Genomic DNA, 16,336 nt, shown 5'->3' on the forward strand with positions numbered 1-16,336 from the left:
CATCCTTGTGATATGCAAACTTTTGGCAATGAACACCTGCACGTATGAGTACTAATTAAGTTGCTGTGCCAGGCAAGATGATAAAACATAAAAAAAAGCCAAAAATGTTCAAATTTAAGTTAAAAAATGCTCAACTTGTTGCCATGGTGACAACACTGCAAAAGGAGGCTGTTCAGTGCGATACAGCCAACCAGCTAACCTACTTTGCATTGAAAGCCCATTGAAACCCATCTCCCTTTTCGTTTGGTCTGCAAAGTGGGGTATGTACTCTTCACGGAGGAGCTGAAAATGATGTTTTCTGGAAAGAAAAAGGCTGTAAAAGGCACTCCAATTTCAAGGCAAGGCATTCCAGAAGCCCCATGTTCAAAAGGACATGAAAGGCTACAACCGTGACGACTTTTGATAAGTGAAACCTATGTTGCAACTTCGGAAGCCGTTTTCTCAAAACAGTTTTTTTTGCCACCTCCGTCGCTTGTACCAGGGATTTTTTTGTGACCGCTGGGTCTATTCTGATTTCGTTTCTTGCGTTACATTCCTTGATAAACAGTTCAGGTCGTGACACTCTTGGTTTTCCAGATTTGTTTTTTGTGATTTTTTTATTCAAATAATCGTTCACAGTCAACATGCCTATTGCACATTAACCTCTAAAAAAATGAAAACTAAAAAACATTGTGTTGTAAAAAAAAAATTCTAAAACTGTCACGACCTCGTCCATTCATTTGGGAATGCAAAGCACTTCGAACAAGTTTTCTATCGTATTTTATAAGCCGCTCAAGCTCGGTACAAGCGGAACAGAAAGAAAATTTAATACATAAAAAAGTTTTCAAAATATTAGTTTGGAATTTTTATGGTGTTATCACGGAAGCATTTCCAGTTGCTGTGCCAATTTTCATCAAAATCCACAAAGAAATAAAAAAGTTGATTTTGAAAGCCACGTCCCCCCTTAAAGAGCAAGCTTGATATCGTTAACATTTTTTATTTGTGTGTGTCCTACTACATCTTCGAACGTCATTCACCATGTCGCAGTGACCTTGAGGCACCGGTGCACAAACCGTGAATGTCCCATCACTTGACTCACTCGGAGCCTTGACACTGCGGTACTACATGACTAGGCGAGGGTGAAACAGCTGCTTCACCTGCACTTGGTCCCTGATTCTCACCATAGACGCTGGCATTGGCTGGGCCGTCCGTGCAAGCAAAAGTGCAAGTGCAATTTGCTGCAAGCGAAAGGCTAACTCCAGTCATCCAGTAGACATAACTAGACAGCAGGCTGTGAAATCTCAAGCAAAGGCAGACTTCTACAGAACACTGCTTGCTTTTGCTCGTGATACACTAGGCTTAACTGAGCCCATTTCTTTTTCTTGTCCATTCTCTTGGCGCTGTTACAGTACGATGATTCAATATTAACTTGCAACACTGACCATTCTTCTTCAGATTATTCCTTTTTTTTTTAAATGGCACCCATGGAGACAGCACATGAGAGATGAACTACACAGCACTTTCCTCTGCCGAGTAGAATTTTGTTGGAACAATTGGTTTAAATCCGGTGTCACGGCTGTCAGGAAGCTTTATTTTGCAGTTAGGATCAGGGGATTGCGAATATTGAAATTTTTTAATACAAATCAAATATGAATAAAAAAAAAGTGTCTCCGAATATCGAATCGAATATCAAATATGTGCGTAGTAGCATTAAAAATGTACAAAACAAGACGAGGCAATGGTCATTTTATTGCCCTTCCAAAGCAAATTGTTGAAAGTGCATTTGAGTGTGCTGCAGCAGGTTAATTACCTTGCATCGACCCACCAATTACAATTCATAGAGAAGAATAAAAAATAACCAGCTCAAAGTATGCACTCCCTAGGCGTCATAACATTTACGCCAAAAGAAAAAAAAAGAAGGGAAGATTTTTCACAGTACAAGCTGTTTCCAAATGCAGGAAATTCATTTATAATCACGCTAGGACGGCTCTCGCCACCTGCAAGTTGTGACATACCGTATGGCCGCATGCCGCGTTTACAAGGCTGCAGTCGAATCGCAGCGACCCCGTTTCCAACGGGTGGACATCATGTCAAGAGCACACTGCACTTGTAAGTGGCAGCGAAATCACGCCGTCCGCGGGATTGGATGCATTACCTCACTGCTGCTGCCACCTTAGAAACTCGCTGATATGCACTTCTATGCAGTGTAAACAGGGCCACCGTACTAAACTCAATTGCCAAAACTTAGAACAACCTAATTATGATTATTCTTCGTTTAGAAAGGGCGACTCAAAATTTAGTCAGGGCTAAGAAAGGCGGTCAACGCGGCGAGGGCATAAATAAAGCCGTTCCACTCAGTGTGAAAGCTGTCGGAAGTGCAGAGCAGTGGTTCACCATAATAGGATGTATGTAGCACCATTATCCACTCACTCTTACCACCCATCACACTATTTGCCGCCCTGGCTCACTCTTAGGAGTCCTGATTAATTCAACAAAGGTATCTCCAATGCATTTCAAATTTCCCGCCTTCGCAGTGCTGACGCGCCCCCTGCCTGAAACTGTGCCAGCGGGAGTTCTGTTCTCAATTGTGCTTGCTTTTCCTCCTGCATGTACCGGCGTTGCACTGCCACTTTTTTTCGCCTACTATTGTAAAAACCAACCCAACGAGCGCTCTTAGCTCAATGAACGCAGGTGCTGCCGGTTAATTGCGTATTGTTTGTCTCAAATGTACCTTCAGTTTTCTTTGCACTAAACAACGGGGAGATGTATGACAAGTGCCAGCGGTTCACGAGTTTCAAATGCTTGTGATCGCTTGGATGTCGTAGCCTCTGGGTTAGGCCGTGATGGCAGCCGCGCTGGCGCATTGCCGTGTGTTTCTACTTGGGTACAGCGAGTGAGCTACGACAACAAGGCGAGTCCCTAAGGTGCTCTGCACTTAAAACGATCAGTGAGAGGCCGTCATAGAGTGGGGCGGCAATCCTTTTACCTGTGGAAAGGGGCACACTGCACAATACTAACTTAGCTGCACTCATCTCCTTCCTCTTGCGGAAGCAAGGGCTCTGCTGTCGGCAAGCTTACTTTATCTTTTACAGACACAAGAAGCACTGGCAAGGCCTGGCAGAGCCGACTGCGTACGACTTTTGCAGCTCACAGATAACATGCCTGCACTGGAAAGACATTTTGTTGTGCGTCTCGTTTTTTTGGTGCTTGCATACATGTGTGAGTGTGTGGTGCCTACATTGGGTTTGCAAGCATAAGCATCCGTGGCATTTTTGACCAGTTCGCTCTTTTTTCGATGCTCTGATCGCATGTTGATACTGATAAGCAAGCGGTGGCGCTGTTTTGACTTGTACTCTGTCTGCCCATACGGTTTTGGGCTGTTTTTTCCTGGGGCAAAAATGAAATGCATTAGAATAAATTACACGTATGCCTAGGGTTGCCACCTTTCCCTAAAAAAAAACAGCCCTCAGGGAGGGGGGGGGGGTAATAAAAAAATAATGGCATATTTGAAATCAGTGGAGAAAAAGCAGCAAGACAGGCAAGTTTCACTGTGTTTACTTAAAAATTAAAACAAACAGTTTTAAGAGCCATGTCTCCCCTTAACTCTTTCGCTACCGCGCCTATTCAAAATCGATCAATTTGATCAATACTTTTGGGAGTGCCTTTTCATAGTGTTCCAAGCGTTTCTCGAACAAGTAAAGCTGTTCGGAGTTATATCAGAAAATGGCCTTTCAAAATCAGTTTTGTTTTCATTTTTGCAACGGAAACGTGATTTTTGACACGCTTTTGAATCACCTGGGTGTGGAAAAGGGGCGTGGTCATCGCGCGTCACGGCTACCAACGAAGAATGCGTGCAACTTGTAATTACTCTGCACCAGCGCTTGTTTTGTGCTATCAGGGCGTGAATGGGGAACTAGCGAACGATTTCCAATCGCCAGGTTCGCGCTCTGACAGTAATATTCCCAGAAATTGGCTGAAAATGTCAAGCACTGCCTGGTTGCAAAGCTACTTTATGATTTTAGGCAGTATTATTGTCTTTGCACACGTTCTAAGTACTGTGGTAGTTCTACTTACCCCAGGACCATTCGCAAACAGTTTACAACAGTTTCGGTTTCGTTTCTGCATCGCGAAATTCATATTTAGCGCTACTACGCAGTTACCCAACTTCAAGGCTACCTGCCATGGCGCCTGGAGGGTCCGCGACTGATCCTCGAACAAAGCACGGCGCTCCTGATTTCCCCCCACCCTGACCCGATTTCTGCGATAAGAACTTCAGATGCAAGTCAAGAGGTCACACCCAGTCGCCAGATATCTGTTCCGCCGAGGACAGCGCTTCAAACCGGCCTTACACTGCCAGCTGTTCGACTTCTAGTTTCGTTTCCATGCGAGGGTATATCCGGGTGTCTAAGGTTGCTGCTTAGTTGAACTGTTTATTCGGACGGAGTCTCCGAGAAGTTTTTGTACTGTTTCATTTGAAAAAATGTTAGGTGCCGCTGCAGTAGAGGAGGCTCGTTGTGCTGATCTTTTTCATCGCGCAACTGCTACTCGGCCAAAGATCGCAGGGCACGATTCTAGCTCATCGTACCTCATTTTTGCGAGCAAGGCTACAATTGCGAGTAAGAAGATGGTAATAAAGCTCAGCTTTATGTTTTGAGAGATAACTGACCGTGAACGACAACAAGAATCAGCCACGGCGTTCCGTTTTTAACTTCATGCATGTTTTTTTCCGCATCGCGTGCTAGTCCCAAATATTGTGCTCGCTGTAAATGAAAAGTCAGCCATTGACATGGTGTTTTTACGTTATGTGGGGGCAAATTGGTGCCTCTGATAATGACAAACAGCCACGTTTATTCCAGGAAACCACCCGAAAATGCACATTTTGAATTGGAGGTTGGGCTTCACCGCATGACACGAGCACTGTGCGTGCTAACATTTTTTTTTTTATATCTGACAAACTGTTCCGCGCAAATCGACATTTTTTCTAGGGGTATTTTTGAAATGTTTTCCTACAAAATGTATATTCTAATTTTTTTCTACTACCGGTGGTTTGATATACACAACTCCTCTTTTATCATTTTTTTCGACAACTTGACGAAAATTTTGGTTTTGATATTTTTTTACAACTATGATATATAAAAACCTTTCAAAAACTGGTATTATTGGAAATGCCGTTAAATAACCTGCCTTTTGTGCTCCTGCAATTAGTGCCTAACCAATTTTTTAGCAGGAAAAAAATGTTTTCTTGGACCCCTAAAATTAGTCAATTTTCCGGCGGTAGCGAAAGAGTTAAGTTTCTAAAGGGGCACAAAAGAATTGGGAGAAGAAAACGTACGGAGAACCCAGAGTATAGCTACAGCCAGTGGCCCAAATGCATTAACGTGCACGAAGCCACCGCTCACATATGTTGCCTTCAGGGGCATGATGGAAGAAACAGGCAGGCGTCTCTGGCTCATGCCAACTCACCTTGGAGCTGCCCGGCTCCTGGCCTTCTGGGTCGACGCACAGGTCCTCACGAATCTTCTGAAGGGTCGTCAGGGCCTTGGCACTGAGTGAGTTCTCCCGGAAGTCGCTCTGCGTCAAAACAGTGCAGGCATAAGGGTGCGTGTGGGCTGGCTGCTAGACCTTGTTTTAGAACAGCTGGCTCTTATCACCAAGTATGGCCAACGACAGATGTTTAGCAACAGAGCTGCCTCCACTGCCCACGACAGATGTTTACCAAAAAAAAAAAAAAGGAAAAAAAAAACAAGCTAGTTCGCACTTAGCAGCGGTTTCCAAAATACACAAGCAGAATCTAAACTATAGTGGAGAAACTACATTAGCGTGAAGAAACCTTCCTGTACAGATATGTACCAAGGGTACGCAAATCCTTCAATATATGAGTAAGAATCGAACAGCTAAGCATACATTTCTATTCACAAATATAATATCTAGCATTTACATTCTCCACTATTCAGTGTGTTCTGTGAAACTCATCTTGCAGGGGCATCAAACATGTTTGTAGGAGTGTGCATGATAATCGAAACTTTCGTATATCAAAGCAAATACCACACTTCAGAGTCAAATTAAATGGCAATTTTGGAAGCATTTTTGAAGTATTTCAAAGTTCCATAATGCCAACAAACAGTTTCCTCTCTAGCAGTGATGAGCTTTCCCGCAACGCACCCTTGTCGCGCAGCTAAACGGCATAAGGAAGATGGCCTGGAGGAGCGCCTCGATTGGCCAGACACACCCTAATCAAGAAAGCAACATGACAATCTTTGTTCAAATTTGTCACAGACAACATTGCACTGGCCTGTGAACCATGACCTTTAACTATGGGTTCTTGTCCAGAGGGTGTTGCTATAAGTTACGAAATGCAATTACAAGGCTTATGTGGTGTAAGTACGAACCTGGAAAGGAAATGGGTTGCAAAGCCTCTCTGGACGGCGCAAAGTGACCACAACTGAGACCCTGGCAACATAAAAATTGGGTGCGAAAAAAAAAATTTTTTCTTCCTGGCTGGCAACAGCACTGATACAAACAATTCAAAAAAGCTGGCTCCATAGCTTCTTTCTTCAGCAATAAAAGCTTGGGCTCATGGCTGTAGATAGACTTTTTCCCTTCAACTCCAATAAAGGCTGCACTGAATGAGGCCCAGCCATGAGGCAGAGATAATTAGAGGGATCAGAATGGGGTGGGGTGCATATGGCAGGCATTCTCAGATAATGAATGGCAGCCCGCCATTGTCCTAAATAAGAAAGTGTACGACAGCTGCATCTTACCTGTACTCACATACGGGGCAGAAACTTGGAGGCTCACTAAAAGGGTTCAACTTAAATTAAGAACCACTCAGCGGGCAATGGAGCGGAGAATGATAGGTGTAACATTAAGGAACAAGAAGAGAGCGGAGTGGGTCAGGGAGCAAACTGGTGTTAAAGACATATTAGTAGAAATTAAGAAGAAATGGACGTGGGCAGGGCACGTAATGCGAAGGCAAGATAACCGTTGGTCATTAAGGGTAACAGAGTGGATCCCTAGAGAAGGCAAGCGCTGCAGGGGGCGGCAGAAAGTTAGATGGGCAGATGAGATCAAGAAGTTTGCGGGGATAAATTGGTTGCAGCTAGCACAGGACCGAGGTAATTGGAGAATAATGGGAGAGGCCTTTGCCCTGCAGTGGGCGTAGATAGGCTGGTGATGATAATGATGATGAATGAGGCAACAATGCATTTAATGAAGGGGGTGATGTACCGCCCACTCCGTCCAGGAAACTCACCATTTCCTTGGCGAAGAATATGTACACCTGCAACAACAGCAATAACAAACATTACTCAAATGCGTGGTTGTGCAAACAGCACACACAATGTTTGTAGTACTATATACCAGGTTTTGCACGTACCACGTGCTCCTGCATTTAACCCGCACATAACGATTACTTCACGTTCACTCTATCCAAACCACAAGCATGATGTGGCATTTTTAACAAGGTGGGGCTGGGTTCCAGTTATGAATCGCCCTCCTTTTCCTACTGTAAAAATGTGCCCCAAAACCAGAGACAAAACAAGTAAACTTCACAATTTCAAGTAATTAATCAGCCGAAAGGTTCCGTTTTTTAAATCGCAATATCGCCTGCCTCTCGCCTTAAAATAGACACGAGGAAATGGAATTTGTGCTAGTGTAACAGCTTTCTAGTTTTTTCATTTCTGACTAGGTAGATTTATAGGTAGATTCTGGCTGGAATCGACAGCTTCTAACTAGCAAAGTTCTTAGTCTAGCTAGAGACGATTATTTCCAGCTTGCAGGTATTTTTTCTTCCAGCTGGACTGACAAATGCTAGCTGGAAGTAATAGCTGCCAGCCAGAACAAAATCTCAATCCAGCTAGAGATGAGCTAGAAACTAAATTTCTAGCCAAAAATTCTGCCCGTTTCTAGCTAGAACTAGTTCTAGCTAGAAAAACTTCTGGTTCAATAATCCAGCTAAAAAAAAAACTACCATTTTCACCTTGGAGCAATTTGCAACTAGCCAAGCCCACTGCACAGCAACAATTAGGACACAAACAATACCAACCAGGACTACTTTTCTTGCCTGTGTCAGGCAATCTCACTGACAGCACTTAAAAATTTTCGACCAACAATGGAGAGTTCAGCGTTTGGCCACGCAGGCAGCAGGGTGACACCAGCCCAGCGCCTACACTGCTTCAACAGTGGCATCCTCCACAAGGCGTATCCTTTATATTTTTGCAGGTTTAACTTTTTCCCAGATTTTCCTAAAGAAAAATAAAAGGTTTGTACAAAGAAAAAAATATACCTCGCCTTGCAAAAAAACAAAATGGTTACCACGTGGCATCCCGTGGGATAATCATTTTTTTATGCTCACCACACAAAAGCAAACTCCAAAGATAATAGCAATTTACAAAAACAGCATTTTTAACCTAGAGGAAGACCTTTCTGTCTTCCGAGAATTCTTCGTTACTTGACAAAATGCACTAATGCCAATTTGTCCAGCAAATCAAAACATTGAAACTTTGCCCCCTCGATGAGTAGATGAGCACTCACTGCGTAGAGGTAGTAGTTGAAGAGCTGCGACATGCTGAGGAACACGTCAAAGGCAATCGTGTGCAGCACGTCCATCATCTTCATGTACTTGCCTGCAAGGAAATGCTTTTTCACCACACCAGAACACCAGAGGTGCACAACTAGAGTAAGAGAAACAGCCCTTGAACCTTCAGTTTAATCACCTTCACCTTCACTGTGGCGTTTGAAATAGGTGTTCAAAATGGTTCCTTGCCACTGTAAAATTAATTGCAAGCAGTGCATCAAAAAACCCTTTCCTACAGTGCATTCACCAGTGTTCATAGTACTAGCAAATATGAACACTATAGCTTTCTCACAAAACACTGTTTTGTCTATTGTTCCTACAAAAATGGCTAATTATCTGTAATTATCCTGGAAACTAATTGACCGACTCAAAAAATAATGGCATACTTGAAGGCCGTGGGGAAAAAAGCAGCAAGCTTTTTGACAAGTTTCACAGAGTTCATTAAAAATTAAAAAAAATTGTTTAACGACCCCCATCCCCCTTCAATTACAGCTCAATTAGCATCGAATGAGCACGGAAACAAACGAGGTAGCACAGCCACTGATGGGCTCCCTTCAATTCCCACAGGGCCAAATCCTCGCCTTGCAAGTGTGCTTTTCGAAAAGCAGACCAAATAGCAGACCAAAAAAACGGGGCAAGGTTGTGCGAGGGCACCCACCGAACTGGCGCAGCACGTTGAGGCTGGTGTTGGTGACAAACGGGCTGGCCTGCGTGCCTTGCCGACTGACCTTCCTGCGACAGCAGCACCAAGATACGGCAAAATGTGAGGAATCAACACACAACACTTGACCCCAATTTAATACTGCTTGACTGCACAAGTCGACCACATTGTGGCCCATAGTGCCCAATACCAAGCTGCACAGAATTTTTCTTTCCTAAACAGTTGGTTTCATCCGCCTTCTTACTACGTACTACCATCGTGCATATACACAAGGCCTAGTCAACATTGTCAGTGCACATGGTGCCAAGATGTCAAACCTTCCCTCAACATTTATTGGCTGATATTCCTACAAGACCACAGCCCGAAATTTCAACACATTATGCTGCTGTATTCGCTGCAAGAAGATGCAAAGAAAACACCATATAGCAAAAAAAAAAAAAGCGAACTTAACCTGTGCCGTCCAGTCAGCTCTAGGGTGGTACAAAATAAATGCCAGAACTGAAAAAATGGACTACAAAATGGTGAACCTGAACACAAAATGTTTGGCACCTGAGTCCAGTCAAACACTACTCAAATGTAGTTTCAGTAGATGTAAGCAGCACGCATTTCAGAGAGAGGCTGTTTGTCAGCATTACTCAATGTATGAACCAGTTGCGAAGCTCCCTACAGACCCCCCATGCATCGAAAACTGTTTGGTGGTTGGCCCGCTACGCTGCGGGCAAACAGGGGCACGCATGGGAAAAGCTGAGTGGCCTGCCATCTGGCAAGAGGGAGTTGAAGTGTTACTCAAGCGCTTGCAGCTGCTGTCGTAAGTCATAAAAGAAAAAATCATCGAAACATTAGTGGACATTGCCCAACTTAATGTTCGCTAATTTGGAGAGCAGGCTTTATTGTTTTAAGGTTTGTTATTAGGAGCAGTTGGAGGTCAACGGGAGCGGCGTTCGTTCTGCAGTAGAGCTGATTAGGCTGACGATGACAGTGATGATAAAAATAAACGTTTAGCAAAATGCAGTTTTTGTCTACTTGCCATGCCAGTACCCTTGCCCCTGAGCTCCAACAAAACAGGGGTGCTCAGATGTTCCGGGTTCCGAAGCGGAGTTTCACAACTGGTGTACACTGAGGAACAACCCTGGCTCTTTGTAGTATCGCGCAGGACCAAATGTTGCCGTGCACATAGCACACGACGCACAGTCACCTCGTGTGGTGGGGGGTGTCGCCCGTCATCTCGTCCACGTAGTCACGCTTCAGCTCCTCGGGCACGTCCGAGTCGTCCGAGTCCACCTCCCCACCACCGTCCTGCACCAGGGACACCAAGGCAGCCGCCATTAGATAAACCCCATAACCCCCTCTAGTGTCACTAGATAAGCTTTCAGAGTATCAGCACTCTTTTCCCCTATTGTTCCGTGCCGCCACCGTGATCATTGGTCATGTGCATCATGTGACATTTGTTTACATTGCGACGGTTCATGGGTGCTGCCATTTTGTTGTTTAATGTGTTTTGACTCGGTGAACTGTGGTAGACTGAGCTTGTCCTCCCTGCTCTAAAGCCCGTTCTACATGGAGCGAATTTCGCCTGCGAATCCGCTGGAACGAACATTCGCACTTGCGAAGTTCGCAATGCCTGGAATTGCCGTCTACATGGGGCCTGCGAACGCCACGATTTTCGCATTTCAGATGCGCCTTGTTTGCAGACTGAATCAAGTTTGCCACCAGCAAAGGTTGTTGCGATTTTAACAAGGGTGGTTTTATTTTACTTTCTTGGCAAGTTGTTTCTGCCTGGTTTGCGGTAAATATAAGTTTATTTGCGGTTTTATATAAGAATCGCCAATTCTTTATCAATATACGCACACACAGCAGAGAAGACAAACGTTTTGGTGTGCCCGTGCTTTTGTCGCGCTCATACAAGCAACGCCATCTGGTTTCCAAGCGTGCAAGTGGTGCCGAGCTGTGCTCCTATTGGCCGCAGGTCCGGCCCCTCTACGCCGCACACGCCGCACGAGCGGCGTTTGCTCGACCGCTTCAAATGTTTGGCACTTTGCCGCAGCAACGAAAAAAGGTGGTTTTGCCGCACGAGCGGCGCCGCATCAGCGAATTCGCAGGCGAAATCACTCCATGTAGTATGGGCTTAAGGCTGCGTGCGATGGATGTCGTTCCAATTGCGAATCGAAGATAACCCGTGCAACAGCATTTCAGCAGCAGAAGTGAGTCCAAAGATGCCGTTTTGCTGCATCTTCGGTAGTGAATTGTTAACAAACGACACAGTCAAAGTAAACAGCGAGGCCACAGATGCGGCAATCTCACAACACTGGTAAACACCAAATTGGCCACCGGTGCTGTCTTGCATGGCTTACCTTATCTAGTGACACTAACCCCCTCAAACCATTCAAGCGCGATTTTTCTTGACCATCTAGTGCACTGAAAAACTAGTCCACTGGTCCACAGGCTGGGCTCGGGCCTCGTAGCATGAATTTTCTCAGGCCCGGGCTTGGCTCAGGCTTGAACAAAAATTATCTCAGGCCCGAGCTGGCCTGGGCGGTGTCTGAGGCTCGGCAGCCCCGTGCCGGAAATTCCAAATTGTTGAGAATGAAAACTTTTCTCATTGATCTCTCAGGTTAAGGGGCGACACTGGTCTTGAGGACCAAAAATGTAGCAAAAAAATCAATTTTTTGTATTAGGTAATCTTATTTGCAGTCTACAGGTCCCGAAGAATGTACCTGCAAAATATTATAGCTGTATCATAAGTATTTACGCGGATGTTGCCCTTTGAACTTGCCTCAATGACCATTTTCACCTATGTTCCCAAACTTCATGCCTTGTTTTGTCAGGACCACTTTTTTTCCCCACGAGGTCAACTGTCGGGTACAGTAGCTAGGGATGTACTGGTCAGATTTGTATAATTTTTGCAGCATTCGAAAGCTTAGGAACTGAACAATGCAATAAAACCACAAAAATCTAGCACTTATTTTTGCTAGCACAACCTTTCGTGCTGTTTGTTTTACGAAAACATTGGAAATCGATCAACTGACTTTTCATAAGTTTACTGCAGTTGGAGAAACAATGTAAAATTGCTGCTGTGGTATAGTTGCACTCCCTGATCCTTCTAGAGGACAAAGGAATAAAAAGTATTCGAGTATTTCATAGGTAGATAACGAAAAAATTGCCTGAAATGGATTGGCATAAAATGTCACACAACTCCAAACTTACACCACCTAGATGAAAGCAGACTGCATATTTGTGTTCAGGATGTTGAAATACACATAATGCGTAAGTCTCAAACACATAGGCTAAAAAATAACAAACATGTCCTCAAGACCAGTGTCTCCCTAAAGTTCACTTCTCTCTGTCTCTCTCAAAACAGAGCCCATGATTTTTTTCAGGTAAGGATTTTTTTAAAACAATGATTAAAGGCAAGAAAGAAAATAAGCACAGATACAATAATGCTGCTAACATAACTAGAGGGAAAGACAAAAATGAAGTGGTAAAACGGGACGCATCATATGCTCGAATTTCAGCAAGGAATGGAACAATGAAATGTGTAATATCTGTTAAAGAGTTGCAATAATGAAAAAAAATTACCCACTTTTCCTTGAACCAGTTAAGGTATCTTCGATGTGCCTTGATTTCAAGACTACGGCAAATAAAGTGCCGCAACTCTCGGAAAATCCACCTTCTAAGTCGGGATATTTGAGTTGTACAAAGCTCGGTCCGCGTTTAAAGAAAATTTATATCCAAAGTAGTCGTATACGCTTTGTGCTTACGCTTTTTAGGTTAACAGGAAACTTCTTCGAGTTCATGTTTACAGCCTGTCGGACTCCGGAGGACATTTAACAACAGTCTGGTGGGTTCGGGCTTATTTTATTGAATTCTGCCGGGATCGGCCTCACATTTCAAAAATTTGTCGGGTTCGGGGCAAGTTTGGGCCGTGTCTCTATCGGGACGGGCCTACAAGTTGCGGTCCGTGCAGTGCTGTACTATGAACAACCTTAGTGACTACAGCGTTGGAGTCAATGTATCTAATTGAAGGTCCAACAGTAACTAAACTGATCCCCTATTGGTTCCATGGCACATCCAATGGGGAGATACGGCAGCGTATCTAATCGGTCCAATTAAAGACCCTAACAGAACTGAGTCTCATTGAATGTCCAACGGTCTTTTTTGACAGGCCAATAAGGTACAAGAAGTATATAGGAGAGCAACACTTGCCAACAGCTGTGCCAGTAGCTACACTACACTGCTAGGTTGTGTGTGGCCTCAAAAGATGGCCATCTCATCATCATAACTGCAGGGACTGTGAATCCCTGAGGGGGCTTTGCCCTTCTACCCTTTCTGCCCTAGCACATAAAGACTGCTAGACATAAAAAAGCAAGTGTCACCTGCATTTTACACAAATTAGAAGAAAAAAAAAGGCCTAGGTTTATCTCTTCTAACTTAGCTATCATTACCCAAAGCAAAGACTTTGCACACAGCGGTGAGTGAAAGTTTGTCAAAGTAATCTGATGGGCTAGTTGGTCGGACATAATGGAAATAAAATTGCCCTAGAAGGACATGACAAACAGAAGAAGACACACCACACAGCGCAGTGTGGTGTGTTTTCTTCAGTTCATCTTGCCCTTTTGGCGAAATTTTATTTCCAACGTAAAAGTTTGCCTTTGCTTGAGGTTTCGCAGCCTGCCGTCTAGCTATATCTACTGGATGATGGGATCCATCCTTTCGCTTATACTCAAAGGGGCGCACGACAGCCCAGTCGGCGCACCATCGATGGTGAGATTGAGGGACCAAGCAGCTACAAAGCAGTCAGTAAAGCAGCACTTTCATGTGCTGCTTTACATGTGCTGCATGTGCTTTACATGTGCTGCATGTGCTGCTTTTTTGCGAGTCTGGCAGTTTTCTGTAGACTCAAACACACTATATAAGCGGTTAGGGAGGCAACAAAATTGGCCAATCACCAAGCAGGCATTGCTTCTACGAGGTGCTTTTGGCATGCTGTTGAAGGTTGCAGTTCAGACAGCTTCCCTCTCAAGGGAGATGACTATACACGACCTCATGCATCTCCCTGATGCAACAAAGAAGAAGTTTTCTAATACCAGTAAAATATTCTTTTTCTTTAACCATTAACTTACAGGTTAACCTTTGTCACCTCCAATAATTTCTAAAAACCAAAAAAGTTTATTTTTGCAGTTATGATAATGAAAACTGTGGGAGGGGTTGGGGGGAAGCATATATAGCTTTTTATTCTGATTGTAGATATGAAATTTGTTTTTGTGTAAAACGACCATATTCAGATTTATTTGGATTTTTATGTTTGATTTCGTGACAGATTTTGTGAAAGAAACTGCTGGAGGGATGCAGCTGAACAAGAAACCAGTGAACTGTGCACAAATCAAGGAGTGCAATAAGACTAACAGTATCATTCTACCTGGCCTGTGGCAGAAGTTACAACTGTTTGAAGTTCGGGCTTGAGAGGTGGCAACCAGAAAAACCGGTTTTGCCTTCCAGGCCCCAACTTTAAACGTTAGCACTTCTGCAACAGACCAGGTAGAATGATGATGATGGTCTTATTGCACTGCTTGATTTGTTCACCGGTATCTTGTTCAGCCATGTCCCTCCAACGGTTCTTTTAACCCTTTCACTGGCGAGTTTTCTTTATGTCTGGTCCTCACTCCCTACCGGGTATTTTTTTAATGTTCGTTCTGTGAAAGTTCATGTTGGTTTTGTGCAAACATGCGTTCCACCTGTCTTCTCAAATTTATCAAACACAATCTGCACATTTATGCGATTTTCCACCAGATGGCACGACATGCCCGCAATGATTTTTTTCACACGACTTGACTCAGAAGTGGCAGCGAGTGGGCGCGTGTGGTTGCACGAGTTATCTCGAAAGGGGCGGCGAAAGGGTTAAATCGGCTGTCTCAAAATCAAACATAAAAATCTGAATAAATTTGAGTGTAGTCATTTACCACAAACGCAAATTTTATATCTACAACCAGAATGAAACACTACATATGCCCCCAAGTTTCATTATCATAACTTCAAAAATAAAGTTTTTTGGTTTAAGACCAGTGTGCCCCTAAGGCGAGGAGAAAGGAGAAAAAGCACTCACAGCCGGGCTTGCAGCGACGGGGTCAAACAGGTCTTCCTCTTCTTCCTCTTGCTGCAGCACGAAGGGCTGGCAGGTGGGGTCGAAGAGGCGCTTCACATCACCGGGCCGCGCCTCTGGGCGGCCCCCTGGCGACCCTGGGGCCACACTGGGCGGCTGCGATGACTGCAGGAACCGCAGCTCCTGGAACAGGGAGGGCCAAGGAGTGTTGCACTCACCAGAACAATGTTGTCAGTCCATTTCAGCCCACACGTTTGAAGTCCAAACCCCACTTGTGCTGAGTTTGAAGTGGCTCACTCCCAATAGCAGGGCTTTTTTTGTTATTGTTGCTTGTCTACCAGAAGAATTACAGGAACCACCTAAGCACCCTTTGTGATGTAGTGAATGTGAAAGCATTAGTGCCCAATCGCTACATGTGCGCTCTCGTTATCATCGCCATCCTTTTCCCTTAGTGTTCTTTTCTTCCCGGCCGGGTCGTTATGACTCAGCACATACTACCAAGTTGGCAACGACAAGCAAAGAAGGCATTCAGCAGGGTTCCTACCTTGCTCCTCTCCTGTTCATTCCATCATTAGCATGCCCAAATTACTCATGCAGGCCTCAGCGCATGTCTCTAACAGACGTTTCCAAGTCGAAAACCACAATGCATTCACGACATTTGCATGCCTCTAGAAGTGTTCCCCTAAAAAAATTTCTAGACACAACTGACATCGCAACTGTGGTAATTTGAGTCAGGAGGAGGAGGAGGAGAGGCGGACCTGCAGCTGTAGGATGGAGAAAGAGGGCTTGACGGGCACCAGCTCCCAGCTCTCATTCTCCAGGAACATGCGCAGCTCCTCCATGCAACTCCTGCACAGGGTATTATGCACACGTGATCCAAAGGGGGGAGGACAGAACTTTGTGAATTATGGAAACGGCATAGAGAGAGAAGAGAGATAGAAGAGAAGAGAGAGAGACAGAGAGGAGACAGACAAAGACAGAGAGAGAGAGGAGCGAGAGGGAGGGAGGGAGGGAGAGACACTGA

General features: G+C 44.5%; 1 protein-coding gene across 1 annotated transcript in view; it reads right to left on the reverse strand.

Moving 5' to 3' along the window:
- The window catches only part of Vps50 (vacuolar protein sorting 50), a 68,353-nt gene that overhangs the window by 14,321 nt on the left and 37,696 nt on the right, over positions 1–16,336 (reverse strand). The window contains exons 15-21 of the mRNA XM_077697920.1: positions 16,071–16,161; positions 15,316–15,495; positions 10,411–10,511; positions 9,213–9,286; positions 8,512–8,603; positions 7,232–7,258; positions 5,443–5,550 (exon numbers count right to left, since the gene is read on the reverse strand). Of these exons, the coding sequence (XP_077554046.1) occupies positions 5,443–5,550; positions 7,232–7,258; positions 8,512–8,603; positions 9,213–9,286; positions 10,411–10,511; positions 15,316–15,495; positions 16,071–16,161 (673 nt within the window). The remainder of the gene's footprint in view (positions 1–5,442; positions 5,551–7,231; positions 7,259–8,511; positions 8,604–9,212; positions 9,287–10,410; positions 10,512–15,315; positions 15,496–16,070; positions 16,162–16,336) is intronic.

This window comes from Haemaphysalis longicornis, unplaced genomic scaffold, assembly GCF_048455015.1.
Source record: "Haemaphysalis longicornis isolate Haplotype H1 unplaced genomic scaffold, Haemaphysalis longicornis Haplotype H1 scaffold_2, whole genome shotgun sequence".
In the NCBI taxonomy this organism is placed as follows: Eukaryota; Metazoa; Arthropoda; class Arachnida; order Ixodida; family Ixodidae; genus Haemaphysalis; species Haemaphysalis longicornis.